The sequence below is a fragment of the Tamandua tetradactyla genome, chromosome 7 (genome assembly GCF_023851605.1).
Source record: "Tamandua tetradactyla isolate mTamTet1 chromosome 7, mTamTet1.pri, whole genome shotgun sequence".
NCBI classification, from domain to species: Eukaryota; Metazoa; Chordata; class Mammalia; order Pilosa; family Myrmecophagidae; genus Tamandua; species Tamandua tetradactyla.
Window position 1 is genome coordinate 136468850 of NC_135333.1, and position 17493 is coordinate 136486342.

General features: G+C 37.4%; 1 protein-coding gene across 7 annotated transcripts in view; it reads right to left on the reverse strand.

Annotated features, from left to right (window-relative positions):
- The window catches only part of MDM1 (Mdm1 nuclear protein), a 32408-nt gene extending 15503 nt beyond the window's left edge, over positions 1-16905 (reverse strand). Inside the window, exons 1-11 of one of the 7 annotated variants that reach the window (XM_077111351.1) lie at positions 16308-16413; positions 15414-15528; positions 10900-11324; positions 9831-9965; positions 7376-7546; positions 6127-6230; positions 5949-6048; positions 2823-2852; positions 2317-2492; positions 929-1231; positions 41-153 (exon numbers count right to left, since the gene is read on the reverse strand). In XM_077111351.1, coding sequence (XP_076967466.1) covers positions 41-153; positions 929-1231; positions 2317-2492; positions 2823-2852; positions 5949-6048; positions 6127-6230; positions 7376-7546; positions 9831-9965; positions 10900-11324; positions 15414-15528; positions 16308-16310 — 1675 coding nt within the window. In that variant the 5' untranslated portion in view covers positions 16311-16413. The other 6 variants (XM_077111350.1, XM_077111353.1, XM_077111352.1 and 3 more) reach the window with 6 other exon arrangements.
- Positions 16906-17493: the final 588 nt, after the last annotated feature.

The following is a 17493-nucleotide window of genomic DNA, read 5'->3' on the forward strand; positions in this document are numbered from 1 at the left end:
AAGCAGGTTAACTGAGAACTGCGTAGTGATAGTTCATTACCGACAGCTGGAGTGGTAAGATCGTGATGGGTTCTCTGAGCTCCACCGAGTTCTCTCAGCTTTGGAGTAGGAAGCCGACCTCCTTTTCCTGAGGATAGAGAAGACAACTCTGACCTGCAAATTGAAACAATCTATTATGAGGCTTTTCCTCCAGAAAACATGAGCAAAAACGCCATCATCGTAAAATACAAAACTTAAAAGAGAAGGCCATTTGTTTCTGAAAACAATTACAATCAAATACACACCCAGTTAAGAGTTACTGAATACTGAAAAAGAAGCAAGATCACAGCAGGCTAGCAACAAAATAATAAAGAATCCTCCTATTGTATCAGGGCCTAAATATCATATCAGCCTTAAAATCCAAGAATGAATGACAGACAAGTGTTTGGGCTATGGACAAAAAGTACTATTACCAATGATAGAAAACCAATCTCCAAAGCAAATTGTGCACATAAATCACCAGGAATTAGCTATTTGCAGAAATCCCTTTTTAAAATTTCATATAACAGTGTATTTTCCTTTTTTGGTATACCCATCTGATATTAAAGAACTTCAGCAATTTTTCTTAAGTCATCAAGAAAATCATTCTTCTAGACATATTTACAAACCTAGCAAATCATAATTAGGAGAACATAAATGAAGATAACCCTACTACCTCCCCAAGTAGCTCAGTGTTCAAGTATTCGATTAGCAATTAACGGTTGCTCAAATACCTAAACAAATCAAAGTACAGACCGACAGAAATATCCACGTCATCAAAAATAAGTAAAATCTACTTTTATTACTCAAAAAACCAAAAATGTAAACCACTATATTTAGTGACAAAACAAAACACAGATTAACCATGTACAATAATGCTTCTTTATAATGGTTCATTTAAAACTCTCACCCTTCTTTTCTCTTGTCTGCCTTAGGTATTTCATTTTCTTCCGACTTCTCTAGCTCTCCCTCATAAAACTCCTTGCCCCTTTCACTTTCCTCCTCCTCCTCCTTCTCTCTCGGCTGCTTTTCTATGTCTTCACTCGTATTATCTGCATCCCAAGCCAGGCGTCTTCTAACAGGTAAGGTGGGAGCACCTGATATTCCCAATTTCTCCACGGCATTTTTCTGGGGCTGTTCTTCCAAGATAGGCCTTGTTTCTTCTGGTTTTGTAGAATGACATTTCTGAAAAGTCTTATGGCTCGTTGGATCTCTGCATAATAAAACAAGTTTTATTTGAAATGTCAATAGTTTGAATTTTCTAGTTTATAGTAATTACTGAGTCCATCATTCCCTTCAACAATCCACAAATACATCATTTTTCCCAGAGGTACTATATTGTCCCAGATATTGAAGAAAGACATCTAATTAAGATGTTAACAGTATAATAAATGAAAGTTGCAATTTAGAATCTCTATTAACATTTCAAAGTAAAATGTATTTATCGCCTCTTAATCCTACTTTCATATATGATACATGCCAGCAGCTACGCTGACAACACTCAAACTTATCCCTAAATTGGCATTTACGTATATAAACTAGGATTCCCACATGTTCTAATTTGTTTAGTTACTCAATTGAGGTTTTGTGCAGAAACTCAAACACAGTTGCAATCAAATAAGCTGATTCAAATTTCATATTTCAAATAGATTCATCTTTGCAGGTTATTATTAAAAAATAACAGATTTCATAACAAACTTTTAAAATCAGATGACAATTCAAACTGCTAGGTTACTTTGATGTGCATGTCTATATTAATATACTGTAACAGCTAAAAACTACTTTATTTGCTACATATCAAAGCGCTATTTCTCTTAAAAATAGTTAAATCATGCTCACTTTAAAAGCCAAACAATAGCGAATTCTCCCACAAAATCAGAATCAGGGCCTAAGCTCCATATTAGTCACAAGACCCATTAATGAATAATAAGATATGAACTAATAGCTTATATTTTGAGTTTTTGTTGTTGTTCTCGCTTTTTTCTTTCTTTCTCTTTCCTTTTTAAAGTGCTTTTATATCTACTGCATAATCATCGTATTCTGCTCTTAATTGTTAACAAGGAATATTATAAAATCCGGCCTCTGGATTTATATTATGCATTACGTATACACAGTGCAAAAAGCAAAAATGACTAGCTTTATTTTTCCCAGAGAAAATAATGAAATTTAATAAATGACTGTTACATTTCCATTTGACTGGAAGACAAATTTTGAGCAATCATGTCATTTTCCTATATAATTACATGATCTGTTATGAGCAACAATATACTTTATCACCATCCATAAAGAATATCTCACCCAGCAAGATCAAGAGCTCTGATGTTGCTACTAATGGTTCCTTCCGAGCTCGTGGTTGAGGAGACATCCCAGCAGCGGTTGTTATCAGAGAGAATCTGATTCAGATGGTCCCGAGAAAAATGTGTGCCCAGAACTCGTTTCCTATAAAACTCAGCCTTCTCTCGGAGTTCTTTAACCTACACAGGAGAGTTCAGGCATCACACATTACTGTAAATGCTCCTTTGCAAGTATCACCAAGTAGCACAACAAAGACATTGCACAAATACAGCCAGAGACCAAAGAGAAAGGAAGGCATAAATAGCCATATACATTCATCTGACTATGTGCACTTTTAAGCAGAAATTAAGAGTCAGGCTAAAGCACGGTGCAGTTATTTCATTTCAAGCTAACAGGCAGGGAGAAATCTGTAGCAGCTCAGAAAAATATTGACACCTACTTCTTACTCCAACTGAAATTACACAAGAACTCTGCATTATTAAAGCTTTAAAAATTCAAAAGCAACCAACCTCTGCATACCACATGGCATTTAGGGAACCCTATGGGGAGGAATACAGAAACACACTTAATGAAAGGTTAATGCTATAACTGAATATTAATGGATTAATGAAACTTTATTATTCTTCCTTTTAAATATATACCAAATTTACCAATGTTTTTAGTACTTTTAGTAATTTTCAATTCAGTAACAAAGATCTCTTAATATTACCTTGAAAACCAGCTACTTTTTTGCACATGGAATGCTGTTGATGACAGGTAACCTAATTACTATTCTGATTTCTCCACAGCTGGAAGAGAACTGACATGCCAAAAACCCCTAAACCAGGCTTTATTTCGTGCCTTTATATACAGCTGCTATTACTGGGGATTATGAGGCTTTTCTCTCCAAAGCTCCTAACACTTTTTTGGAATCAGCAAACCTCAACTTTTAAAAACTGTACTAAATATTTAATTAAGACAATACCAATGAAGCAATAATTGTAATATGTCCAATCAAGTGACAGAATATTAAAAAAAAACTGTTCTGTCAAACTTTAAAGTGAATTCCCTAATATGCAAATAACATGAATAACATACGTGAATAAGGAAAGGCACCTTTATACTTCTCAGAAACCTTTCCATTTTATACGTCATACTGCCACCTTCTGGCTTTCCTAAATAAAATTCAACCAAGTTAAAAAAAATTAAGTTGCAGCTTACCATTAAAAATTCTGTTTAAAATAATCTTGTGTATTCTCAAAAAACTCTATAATATCTATGATAAAGATAGAATGGCATCATTAAAAGGATTTATGTATACTATCTGCTAGAATTGCTTTTCTTTCACTGAAAACAAATTATGGAGAAGACAAATATATATTCACCTCAATGTTATATGAATGGGTACTTGGGAATTAGGATAAAATACCCAATGACTAAACTATAAATAGATTCAAAAAATAAAATATCTCAAACAACACAGAAGAAAATGAAGATGATACATAGACAGAAAAGTATAATATGATTTAAAAAGTGAGTTAAGATTCTAATAATAAAGACATTGATGTTAAAAGTGTTTATGGAATTGCAAACCTTGACAAAAGTGTTTACAAAATGTTGGGGAGGGATCTGTATTTACCAATTAATTTTACTTTTTATGTGATTCTAATTGTGTCTCAGTCAATAAATGAAATCCAAAAGTAAACAAGTCTATCCCTAAAAATACATATTTACAGAAGTGGATTAAAACTTTTTTTAATGGACCCTCTCATATGGAAAACAAGGGAGTACCTTACATTTAGGCACTGTGTAATCAGCTACATACAGTAAACTGTCTTTCAGTTAAAAAAAAAAATCTAAGATTTAGGTAAAACATGGCCCAAGTTAAGAGTTTTTAACTTGGCCAAATAAAATTATCAACATCAATAATCACTGACTTCTTAGCTAAAAATTCTTATTTTTTTCTAACCTCAATTTACCTTTTTTGGGGGGGGGGGGGGGGGCGGGGCTGCATGGTCTGGGAATTGAACCTGGGTCTCCCGCATGGAAGGCAAGCATTCTACCACTGAACTACCCGTGCACCCCCCAATTTGCTTTATAACTTATTTTGAACAAAGAGGTTGGGGAAAACTGAAGCATTAAGTTAAATATTTAAGCCACCAAAAAGCAATTAATAAAACAAACACACACAGTCATTTTACCAAGTTATCAAAAGAAGACACCATGAAAAGACATCCTAAATTAACAGCAGTGTTCTCTTCTACCAGGGCAGGGTATACAGAATTTCAGCTTATCACAACGTCAGAGGTAACAATCCTCTCGATCCATTAACTGTTTAGTTCTAGGCCTAAACACCGACTCTTCCTAGTCACAGATAGATAATCTTTCTAAAACCAGGAGCTCTTCATGACCCCAACCTAGTGAAGTGCCTGAGGGCCAGAGGCCAGGGGCTGTCACACCAGCCCTCTTTGGCCACACTCTGTGTCCTCCCTTTGCCCCTGGCTTTTCCTCACCCCCCAGCAGTCTTCCCAGACACAGAGCTCCTCGCCAAGGTCTGGATGGCCCTAAACTGCTGGAGAGTTCAGCTGGCTTGCTTCCTTCATGAGTACTACTGATCCTCATATTTTTAACAGGATTTCACCAGAGTGAACACCTTCCAGTTTTGTCTCTTACTCTGTCTGTGCTTCCTCTATCAAGTAACAAGGTAAAGAGTACCAAGAGCAGCCTCAGTGGATGAAATCAAGTAACCTCCGGAAGCAATGCATGGGATGTGGGAGTCACCAACTCAAACCAACAGCCCATAGACAGCACCTTTCCTGAAAACAGGCAATTGTTGGCTACTACTTTAAGTTCTGAGCTAAATAAAAGATCCATTCCCCAGCCAAACTACCCCTGTCTTTACAGTGACATGGTGAGGGAGGAAGAGAGGAAAGAGTAGAGGAAGGGGATGTTAACTGATGGCTAATCTCAACTAAAATGTTTTAATCTATCTTATTCAAACAGAAAAGGAGGAAAACTGTCAAGATATGGTTTAAAAGATGCTGATTACACAATAACCAGAAAAGTTTCACTGTTTATCCTTTGACTATAAAAGGCTAGCACTAAACTAGTACTCCCAAACTCTAGGATTACCGCTTTCCTCAAACCTTGTTTTAGAGCCCCAGAATTTTTCCCAGATATCAAGGGATCCCAACACAACCTCTAACAGTAGAGCCCAACGCTTCCTTTTGCTTTAACACACTGTAACGATATACATGGACAGTGGATGCCACTATCAGGCAAATGATTTAATCTCGAAGATTAATCTGTAGTCGGGAGACGGCAGGTCTATGTGTTATAAAACAATCAAATCTATCATAGGACAAATCTATAAATCGAGTTTATTAACACAATAAACTGATTATAAAAATCAATTTATTTTTAATTTTAAAGACTTTAAAAATAATAAATATTAATGTCTAAGGAGGCAGTGATATGAAAAATAAATAAATTACAGCCTAATACATATAACTTTAAATTCCTAATACTTTTAGTGCTATTATTGTACAATAAATCTTTGCATTGTTGTCTCTATTGGTAAATGAAGCTCACTGTGAATTTAAACTGTTACACAGCCTGAAAGAAAATGCGTGCTTACTGAGCTTGTAAATACTCACCTGATTTGGCATATTTTCCTTCACATGTGTCCAAGACCCAGCTTTATATAAATACTGAGCTGGGCTTAGAAATTTTGCTCTATATTCAGAATTCACCTTCCTAATAAAAATGAAATGAGAGTAAATATTCTGCCATACTGAACATCTAAATACCATATTTTTCTTATAAAATACATACCCAAGCCTTTGATGTCTCCAAGGAATAAGTTTTTTTTGAGGCTGGTTTGAGTCTTTTGATTCCATCTCTGCTTCTGATTTTAAAGGATCACCTTTTTTATCACACTACAGTGGAAATAATTTAAACTTTTTACATTATACATTATACATTAAAATACATTATACATTAGAGTGAAAACACATGCTATAGGTTATATTCAGATACTGTTTTACATTTCTGTTATTAGGAGCAAGCTTTAACCACTAAAGATAAAGCATAAATCAAGAAAACAATCAAAAGATCAATATCCAAGTTTTAAAACTAGCATATCTGGTTAGTAATTTTGAAGTGTAGCTCAGGATATTGCTTCATTTTCTAATAAGGACTTTAGATCCTTGGCTAGGAAAAAAAATACTAAAATAACATACTTGATCTTACTACCTACTGGACAGCATTTTTACACTTCCATTGGTATTCAAAAATTACATTTAATTGTGTCATAATGATTAAAAGCAGGGTCCCGATAAGCAAGTAGCCATGTTGTTTTACTGAAAAAGTTAACAATTCTTTTCTTCCCCCCAAGAATGTCATAGGCCCAAAATTAAATATATATATTTGGAAATCATGTTATTTTTAGCCATATACTTTCTATTTTAGGACATGCAAAGTATCAGGTAGCAACATTCCAGGAGATTCAAAAATAGTATTTATACCTCATTTACCTATAATTTACCATGATTGTAGCCTGACACTACAAGCTAAATGGCTATATTTCACACAGAAGCAGGTGTTTCTATATCCTGAGGTAAATCCTGTATATTACACTGGCTATAATTTGGTATGCCAAAGCTGTGGTTTAAAATACATATGCATGTGTGTATACTTAATTTCCATTATTTAACTTAAAATACATGTTTCCATCACTATTGTACCCCTGGAGCTCACATTACTGTAAGGCAATCATTTGGCATTTCCATTGTGGACACACCTACAGTATAGCTAAGTATTCATCACACTCTATTATATTCAGTTACTTTCATGTCTATCTCCCCACCAGCCGAAGAGGTGCTAGAACTTAGTATGTTATTTATTCCTGAACTCTCAGTACCTACCCAGTGCTCAATGTATATTTGATATTTGATGAACAAACAAATAAATTAAGGAATTAGCTCTAAAAAAAAAAAAAACAGGTTGTAGTAAATGAAAGAAAATGTGCAGGTCTATAATCGTGGGGATTTTATTTTATTTAAGGTTAACAGTTGGTGAATACCTTCTGATTTTCAGGGGATGCAGTTTCAAGATTGCCATTTTCTTTCAAATCATTTCTTAATTTTGGTTCTTTCATTGGAGATAAGCCCTTGAAATTTCTTTTGTATTCGGTTTCATGGATGATTGAGTTACCTTTGAATTGTGGGACAAATTTGCTCTTATTGTGGAAAACCTTAAAACAAAAATTACTGTAGTTTAGTTTTTTGTTGATTAAATATATAGCAACTAGGTCTTCAATTGCTTAAAAAAACATCATAAAGTTGAATTATGGGATATAAAACAAGCAAAATTATATATGATTATAATTACACTTCACATATTTAACAACCAAAGGTCCACACTCTGCATTATATTTTAATAATAGTTACTATAATCATATAATGCTTAAGCCAAAGTGAGCCACATTTTTCTCCCCGAAGTTCTCCATTCCTCCACCCATCAATTTGATAATGGAATAAGTATAACAGGCTTATTTTAAGAATATGAGCACAGACATTAGCTCTGTTACGTGCATTAGCAATCAGGAGACTGCAGTTAAAATTGTCTTTATAAGGCAACTCTGTTGTCTAGTGCTACAGGTTTTTTCTCCTTACATGAATATTTTTTCTTCCTGCAACAAAGGAAAATCTTTAACATTCTGAATATCTAAGATGTTCAATTTGTTTCACTGTTTTTCTTTGCTTGCTTTAGCTATTTTTAAGGCAAGGAATTGTAGGTAAGCATTGTTCCTATTTTTAAATGTTTCCTTTTATCCTTAATATTTCACAATATGGTTTCTATTTTATGATATATCACCATAGCTTACAAGGAAACAACTAGAAAAGGTATGCAGTTCAAATAATATATATTATTGCTTTATAATGCTGAACAGCACATTTTCATACAGATCAAATCCAAACAATATGTCTTGTTTTAGTACAGTATAACGTCAAGGACTTTCCTGCCAGAAAATTGTTCTTACCCCTTACATATTAATAAAAGACATCTTTTCAGAAAGCAGGTGTTTGATAAAATAGAACTGAGCAGTTCTTTCACAGGTCCCTCATCAACAGCACTGAAAGCTTCTGTCACAGAGCTCTTCAATTCACAGACTCTGAAATTGATATGCTTTGAACTAGCAGTATTTGCTTCCAAAAATTGTTTTTTGAAATGCTCACTAATGAAAGCAATAAAATTACTAGTGAAGATAAACAGTAATGATTTATTGACTATGGCACTCTGATTTTATAAAAATAACTATTCCACACAACACTTTCACCGACATATATAAAAGTTGTTCACAGGGCTTTGATTTGAATCAGCTCTAGCTTACAGGTCAAATTCCCTACAAAATCTGAACAACCAAAATTTCTAGGCTGTAAATAATTTTGTAAGTTCACTTACCTTGCAAAACACCTGTAAGCAAGCAAAGGAAGAAGTGGTCCTATTTACTAGGTGAATATGAATATACATTACTCTGTTTTTTCATATGTTCCTAAAATATTATATTAATTTTCAAAGTTTTTTAAATAACTGAATAACAAATATATCCAAAGCTACCATAATTTATAGGATCATTGGTATCATTATCTTAATGCAAGGTAACTGATGTTAATTGTCTTGCAGAATTTGATTATCCTCAGTCCTTATGGGTATATAAAGCACACAAGTGAATTTGAGATACAGGAGAAAATGAATGTGAGAGTATGTAAGCGTGTGTGAAGGAGTGTGTGTGTTCATAAAAAAAACACAAAGACCAGGCTAAATCGCCAAAGGCAATTAGTAGAAGTTACTTCCTACCTAGGCCTGGGAGTATAGGCAGGAACCTACATCAGAATTAAGACCTAAGAACCGTATAGAAGATAAAACAGAGCATTTATTAGTAATGGTCATCTAATATTAAAATTGCACAAGGGTATAATGACATCCAAGATCACATTTAGTTTATCATAACAGCTTTTTAATTTTATACATAGTTAAACTGACAATTGCAATTATTGTATGTCTGAATGCAAAGCCAAAGTTATATATCTTAAGTTACTTTGAACATACTTTGTATTTATTAAAATAAATACCCAAAGCATTCATGCTTCTCTTAGAAGACAGAAAACATGCAATATACTAGTCAACTAAATGCAACATTTTAGAATAAAACCAGTTTAATAAATGTTTTAATAAATAAAAGAATCTTACAGCATGCAAAAACTTACCAGTCCCCCAAGCTTTCATTACCCTGTCTCATATTTAGAATATTTGATGGATCTTGCAAAAATGATCCTCAGTAGCCTAGGACAGTATAATATTACTACTATAATTCATAAGTTACAGGGCAGTTTTAGCAAAACTTTCACTTTCACTTTTCTAGAACCTACCTCTGGGCCTACTGAAGTACTGAATTTCTTTCTTTCATCTCTTAGTTCTATGTTAATCTGCATCAGTATAGCAAATGATGATATGTACTACATCCATTAAACTACCTGATTGGCTGAAAAAATTGGAGCAGTTTCATTAGGGGTCTTCCAAACAAACTGCCTTTGATATTCAGAATTTCTCAAAGTATGATGTGAAGGAATAACAGTCAATCCAGCTTTCTTCCGTAGAAGTCTATCCAACTGTTGGAAAAAAATATTTCCACTCAAAGCCATTAAAAGTTTCTATTCAAACTTTTTCAATATGTAAATAATCTTTTACAATGTCAAACTACTTTAAATAGCTTTCTTAATATTGTCAAGGATTTATTAGGTATCCTAGAAAAAGGTATGTCTCTCAGTCCCCTTTCTATCAATTATTTATAATTATATCTATTACTGAGAAATCACAGTACCTTGCCCTATCCACCCACCACTTCTGTGGGAACCCCTTCCCCTGTCCACCAGGCTCACACATCACCTTCTTTGCTTCCCCTGTGCACCTAGGCTTTCTCAAAAAGCCACAGGTGCTCTCCGTAGTTCCAGTCAGCAGTAAACTCGAAACTGGGAAGAACCAGTGGAGTAGAGAAAGCGGGAGGCAGTGAGTCCCTGCTTGGGTCCTACAGCCTCTGCTTAAGTGCTCTCAGGGGCCTTCCACAGGCCAGCTGTGACATAAGAGAGCAGAATGGCAAGATCTTTGAGCTCCAGCCAGAACTCTCCTTCCTTTTGCATTCTGTCAATTGAGATTCTGTTTGTTTCCCTGCTGGTCCACAATAAGATACTGAAAAGGGGCTAGGTAGAAATTCAGCTTGCCACCCCTACCAGAAGGAATGGCCTACTCTCTTTTTCTTCATCTCTCCCTTAGGACTCAGGAGCTGATATATGATGACTAAAATTCAGAGGCAGGCTGTCCACCCAATGCAGGGATATCTTAATAGAACTAATACAAAATAGTGAGACTTAAAAATAGAACCAATTCTCAATAACTAAGTCTACAGTCTCTGACAGCCCCTGGTAGAAACTGGATAGGAACACAATAGAAAATCTTTAATCACAAAATACAACATGACTGAGATGATGCTATATCCTACAAAGAAATCTACACTTTTGAAAAGAAATAGAGAAAGAGTATTCTTACCCCATTATCCACTTTTTCTGAAAGAAGCTTGGTAGAGAGCTCCAGTTCTGCTTTTCCATTGGTTAAGGTATGGTTTGCTAGCTTGGTAGAGTGCTCCATTTCCTGATTTTCTTTAACTGGTGTGTGGTTTACTATTACGTTCTTGTTATTTTCTACAAGATCTGAAGCCCCTTCAGATCTGGAGTCTGCAGAATGAGATCTGGTTCTCTTGGGAACCCTAGAGGCTTCCAGTGTGAGAACTTTTCCTTGGTTAGCATCCTTGTGTTCTGCATCTTGTGATTTTGGTGTCTCTGAGCTTTCAGATTCTGGTGATACAACCACATCGTTCTCTGAGTTAGCTCCCTTCCACTCAAGAGACTGTGAAACCTGTGGGTCATGGTAGGGGACTCTTCTTTTTGAAATAAAACCTGGTTCTTTTGTGATACCTATAAAACATGGTATACAAAAATAGCAGCTGAAAAGCACAAAATTACATGACAAACTTGAAGAACAACTTTGAGAGAGAAACAGAATTTAAAATTTAATTTATATATATAAAATATTCTTCAGCTTACAGGATAAAAAAGTGAGTACAGTTTTTTGACATACCATGTTCAATTCTGCCATAAAGAAGTATTAGAAGTTTTACCATAACAGAAAATTTAAAAATTGGGGTCATACATTCAAGTTATCCTAATAGAAGTCACTGGAATTGCAACATGATAGGTCAGGTAGCACAAGCTGCCTCAGTTTTTAATTACTTTCCTGTGCTACTTAATAAAACAATGGGCCCTAGTACTGTCAAATTTGGAACTTTTCACAAAGCTTCTCTTATGCAGAGGAGACCAAGATGAGAAGGGATGAGATGTCACCATGCTGGATCTTAGTTTTTTTGTATTAGCCTTGACTTCCTGAGAATGAAAAACAATGAACCCTTTTAAGAGGACCTAAGACACAACTTCTCTGTTTTTCTGTCTGGCAAGCAAAGATCTGAAGCACTAAGCACTCTAACCAGGTAAAAGGAGTTCTGCAGAATGCAGCCACTGAGATACTGCCCTAGTTTGGGGCTGTTCTTTAAATAGAAAGAAGACCGTGCAGGGTAGGGGAGGAAGATTCAGACCAGAACTGAAGAGAAGTGAAGGTAGACAGAAAATCTGGCATGAGGCAATGTCCAGAGTTTCTTGGCCTCAATTATGTATGTTTTGGCCATCAAACCCAGGGTTCCCATGCTTATAAGGCTTCTCTAGACCAGTGGTCTTCACACTGGGTACACATATGTCAAAGGAGTGATTAGGAATGAGCAGCTTAAGGAAATCAATTTCTAAATCTTCAACTTCTATGTACTTTTTTTCCTAAAACTGACCTGTTTGAGACCCACACCCTTCACCTGCAGTTTTATTTCCTTCCATCCCTTTCACAATCTCCCTTTTCCCACTTCACAAAAGAAAGGAAGCTGAAACTTACTACGGTGCATGGTTTAACGCGTAAAAAAAAAAAGTCTCGGGGGAAGGGGGCAAAGCGAGGGATAATTTGAGAAAGAAAACGTTAACTCCTGAGGGAGAATATCTAATCTCTGCAAAGAAGGCAAGGATTAGAAATAAACAAAGGAGCTGTGCCTTCTTTCATCCAACTCCATGCATTTTCCATCTGCCCTTCTTAGAATTAAAAATCAGGGTTGTCACAGGAAGTGCATATTAACACATTTATTTAAAGTGAAAAATAAAGTTGGGCTTTCTTTGTCACAAAAAAATGAGTATGATTTATCTGGTTAATTTAGCAGTGAGGACTGACTTTGTCAATATTTGGATGAACACTTTCTATAAATTGCATAAGCTAAACTGGCAGTTCCAAAGTTTTAACAAAATACATGTAAGGTATATCATGCCAGTTTGAAGCTGTTTTGTACCCTAGAAAAGCCATGTCCTTTTTCCTGATCCACTCTTGTGGGGGTAACCATGTTTCTTTTAGTCCTGATTCAATACTGGGGGGTTGGAAACTTTGACTGGATTGTTTTCAGGGAGATGTGGCATACCCAACTGTGAGTGTGGCCTTTGGTTTAGATAGAGACGTGACTCTGCCCATGCAAGGTGGGTCTTGATTCGTTTACTGGAGTCCTTTAAAAGTGGAGACATTTTGGAGAAAACACAGTTGCTTCACAGCTGACAGAGACACAGACATTTGGGGATGCTTGGAGTGCCAACAGAGAGAGCAGATGCCTACACACAGACATTTGGAGATGCACAGCCCAGCAGACATCGCCATGCACCTTCCCGTGAGATGCTAAGATGTTAAGCAAGCCAGAACCCAGAGTTTTGCCCAGAGCAGCTAAGTAAAGACCCACAAATGCTAGAGAGGAAACCACCGGAACCAGAAGCTGGAAGCAATGGAACTGGGAACAAGGACCAGCAAACACCAGCTACATGCCCTCCCACGTGACAGACATCACCTTTCTTGAGTCAAGGTATCTCTCTCTGGATGCCTTAGTTTAGACATTTTTATGGCCTCAGAACTATAAACTTGTAACTTAATAAATTCCCTTTATAAAAACCAACTCATTTCTGGAATACTGCATTCCAGCAGCACTTAGCAAACAAAAATAATAATAATTATTATACATATAGTATCCCATATATCAGAAATCACATCCTTTGAAACTTTTCATTAAACTTATGATCGACAATTAAATATCAGCTTTAAAATGTGGGTGGGTGTACAAAGATTTTTAAAATTCTTTTAGGGAATATGAAAGTAAAAAAGTTTGAAGACCACTGCCCTAGACATCTTTGCTTTAATGCAGAGCCAGTTTGGGTAAAAGATTAAAATGAAAAAAGAAGATTCTCATGTGGTCTTCTCTCCTAGCACCAGAAATCCCCAGGGGAAATTAGACATGACTTTCAAAAGATGTGCAGCAAGTCCTACATAAAACAGTCACTGTTCTTTACTAACCTGCCACCTCCCTTTCTGTATGTCGTGGAGTTCTCACCCCCACCCCCAACACATAGGTATGCACAGACCCTGTTACCTAAAATTCCCCATTAAGGTGCCTCACCTGGGTCATGCCTTCCTTCATACTGTACCATATTCCAAAGTAACCCTGCTCCCACCATCTCATTTCTTCATCCCTAACTGCAAATGCAGCTGACCTTAGCTGAGATGTTATTGGAGGCAACTTACCTAGTTAACCAATTCCCTTGTGTCACAATATCCCCTTTAGGCCCTCCAAAAATATTTACACTTTTAAAGAGTTGAATTTGGGATTCTAAATCTAAAGGGAACATGAATTTCTTGTCATTTGGAAAGAGGATAATGATAAGCAGGGGCAGTCCCCCACCATGCAGAGACACCCACTCTCTGAAGTCCGGCTCTAGACTACGGATCCTGATGCTTCAGAGGAACCCTGAAAGAGCTACTCACTATACTCAACCTTCCCTTTGTTCTTCAAACCCAAAACTGGAAACACTTTCCCCATTACTAACTTCTCAGGGATGGCACCACACACATGTCTTTTATTTTCCTGGCTTCAGACATCTAACAGTTGAGGGATTTACAAACCATGCCCAGGCACTCTCACCATACATGCCGCACACTGGGCTCCAAGCACTGATTGGAGTATGCACCAGGCCCTTAATATGCAACATCTCATTTAATCCAGTACACGGGCTTCCTTATTCCCACTTGGTGAAACAGGCTATTTACCTAAGGTCACACAGTTACTATGGATTCAAACTCAAGTTTATTCATTCTTTCAAAAACTAGTTTAATAAAATATGAGAAGGCCCTCTGCTAAGCACTAGGTGGGACAAGGGTGGTCAATAAGACAAATAGAGCGCTGGTCTCAGAGATTTTATATTCTAGAGAGGGACAGTTAAGCAAGTAGGTTCAATAAGGTCAGTCTATCTACCTTCCCTCTACCACACTCTGGAAAGCCTTGGCCCAAGGCTCTGGCTTCCCTGACATACAGTGATGCAGAAGAAACATGTGTCACACGTGTTAAGAATGTGAGCTCTAAACTGATGGGCTCTGAACAAAACAGACTTGATTTCAAATCATGGTTCTGCCACTTACTAGCTGTGAACATTGGACAAACTACTTAACCTAGCTAAGCTTCCATTCCTCATCTCCACGCTTGTCCCTTCTCAGATTTCAGCTCAGTCTCAGCTCAAATGTCATCTCCTCAGAATAGTTTTTCCTGACCACCTGATCTAAAGTGTTCCCCCAACACAATCCTTCCCCAAGTTGTACCATATTACCCCATGATTTCACATTACAACCTGAAATTTCCTTGTTTATTTACTGAGTTACCTATTTACTGTCTGTTTCTCCCCATAGTTAAAGAATTTGGACATAGCTAAATCCGTAGCAGCTGGGAACGGTCCTGGCCTAAGCAAACCCTCGATAAATATTTGTTAAACCAATGAGTAGTCAACCAGGCTAAGTGAACAATGCTAATCCTTCAAAATTTTTTAATAATCAGTTTCGCAAATTTGGACCAAGGTTTACTCAAGTTATAATGGCAATTAGTTTGTTCAACTTACCCAACTGATCTGACCTAAGTCCAGCCCATGGATATTTTCGCCCCACTGAGGGATTATAGGACTCGGACAAATATGACTTTTTCCACAGGAAGTTTCTCTGGTATTCACTCAGCCCCTGTAATGCAAAGTACAATTTGAGTACAGTGCAGTTAATGAATGTCGTTTTGAGGCAGTCATCAGTAAAAAATATTTCTGAACCTCCAAAGAGTTGAAAGATTCTAAAATTGATGAACACAGAAGAGCTCCTTAGTAAGGGCTCATATTTACCGAGCCCTGTGCTAAGAAGTGCTCATGCCTTATCTCCTTTAATGTCCACAAGCACCTGAGGCAGATGCTGGCAGGAATCCAAAACTCAGAGAGGCTACGCTTTGTGTGTCTGGCTGATTCCTAAACCTGAGTTCATGTCTGATAACAGGGACAATCTAAAGACTCATCACCATAGATTATCCTAACTAAATTCTCACCTAGTACACAATATTAGCAAGTATGCCTAGTACTTTTAGAAAATTTTGGTAACGTCAATCAAAGAAAAACTCCCATCCCATTCTGCACACAACCTCTTAAGATACAAGAATAAGCATTTGTAGAATGCTGTGGTCACCTGTTTTGTTGAAAGGAGCTAGTCCCTGACAGCTACCTGGCACTTATAACACCTTTAACAAGCAAATGCACAATTATGAAAAAAAAAAAAAAACAGTGTATTTTTAATATCCTGCCTCTACTAAGGACCCGTTTCTCAAATCTTTAAAAGACACACACTTCAAAGTTTTAAAGAGAAGAGGGGTTAAATGCTAGACTGTGAGACGGGCCATGTGTGTCCCAAGCTGAAGTTGCATTTACTTCTCATTATAAAGGCCCTCCTTCCATTTCCACCCCCCTGACCTATGTCAATACCATCTAACGCTTTCACACCGCAACCTGGAAGTGTGTGTGCGCAGAGGAGCGAAGTACGAAAAAGACGATTCCGGGGCTGGCAGCCTCTGCCGGGTGGAAGGGAACAGCACAGAAAGCCAGCATGGCCCCGCGCCCGGCACCCGCCCGCCGCGGCTCCTCCCAGCCGCCTTCGAGCCCGGGGACCCCGGCCTCACCTTAAAGCGCACCGGCATGTCGCCCAGCGCTGGCGCCCCCGCCACTCCGACAGTTAACGGGACAAAGAGCCCCAAGGGGGCGGGGCGACAACAGTAAGTTCCCTAGCAAAAGCCTCAACCTGGCGTCCCAGACTACGCGCCGGCGCACTCCGCGCTTTCCGATTTGAGCCCTGTCGCTCTGCTACTTCCCCGCCCAGTCTCAAGCCTAAGGACCAATAAAGGCTCAGACAGTCCCTTGTCATCATTAGAATTTCACCAATCAGCGCCCGGAAGGGACCCGTCCCCCTCTTCTGTTAAAGCCAGTCTCTAAAAGAGACAGCGGGCGGAAGAGCCGCCAATGAGGCTGCGGAGACCGGGGTGGGCGGGGCTACACTGGAGCTTCGCCGGTGCAGACGGTGGGTCCGCGTTCTGGTGGGATTAGGCGCAGCCGGCCTCGCTGAGCCGAGGATTTTGATATCATAGAAGATAATAGTGTGTTCTTAATTCCGAAATGTATGATGAAACCGAATGTTTATTTTTCTGAAAAGAAAATGTGAAGTCAATTCGATTCCTGCAGCCGACAGCCGCATTATACTACTTATTGACACATCGAAAGGGATGGGCCAGAAAAAAGAAATATAGTTTAGGCAGGTTTAAAAAAAAATTGTATTGGATCTTGAAGACAAACTGCTGTCTACCTCCAGTGATGTTCTTTATTTTCCCACTCCCCCCCCATATATATATATATATACATTCAGCACTTACACTAGGAAACATTTTTTAAAGATGCTCCTGAGTCTCAGTTTCAAAGCTTCAGGTTTGTCTCCCCTCTTACCCTTTTTAAAATAAAAAATTCCAGCTGACTGTAATAGACTATGGCTATCATCATCAAGAAGTATTTCTGGATGTTCTACCATTTACAAAACACTGCATTGATCCTGAGGATTGGGAAAGAAATAAATCATCTGGACTGTCCTTACTATAGTTTGGAAGAATTAACGTGTATATATTCA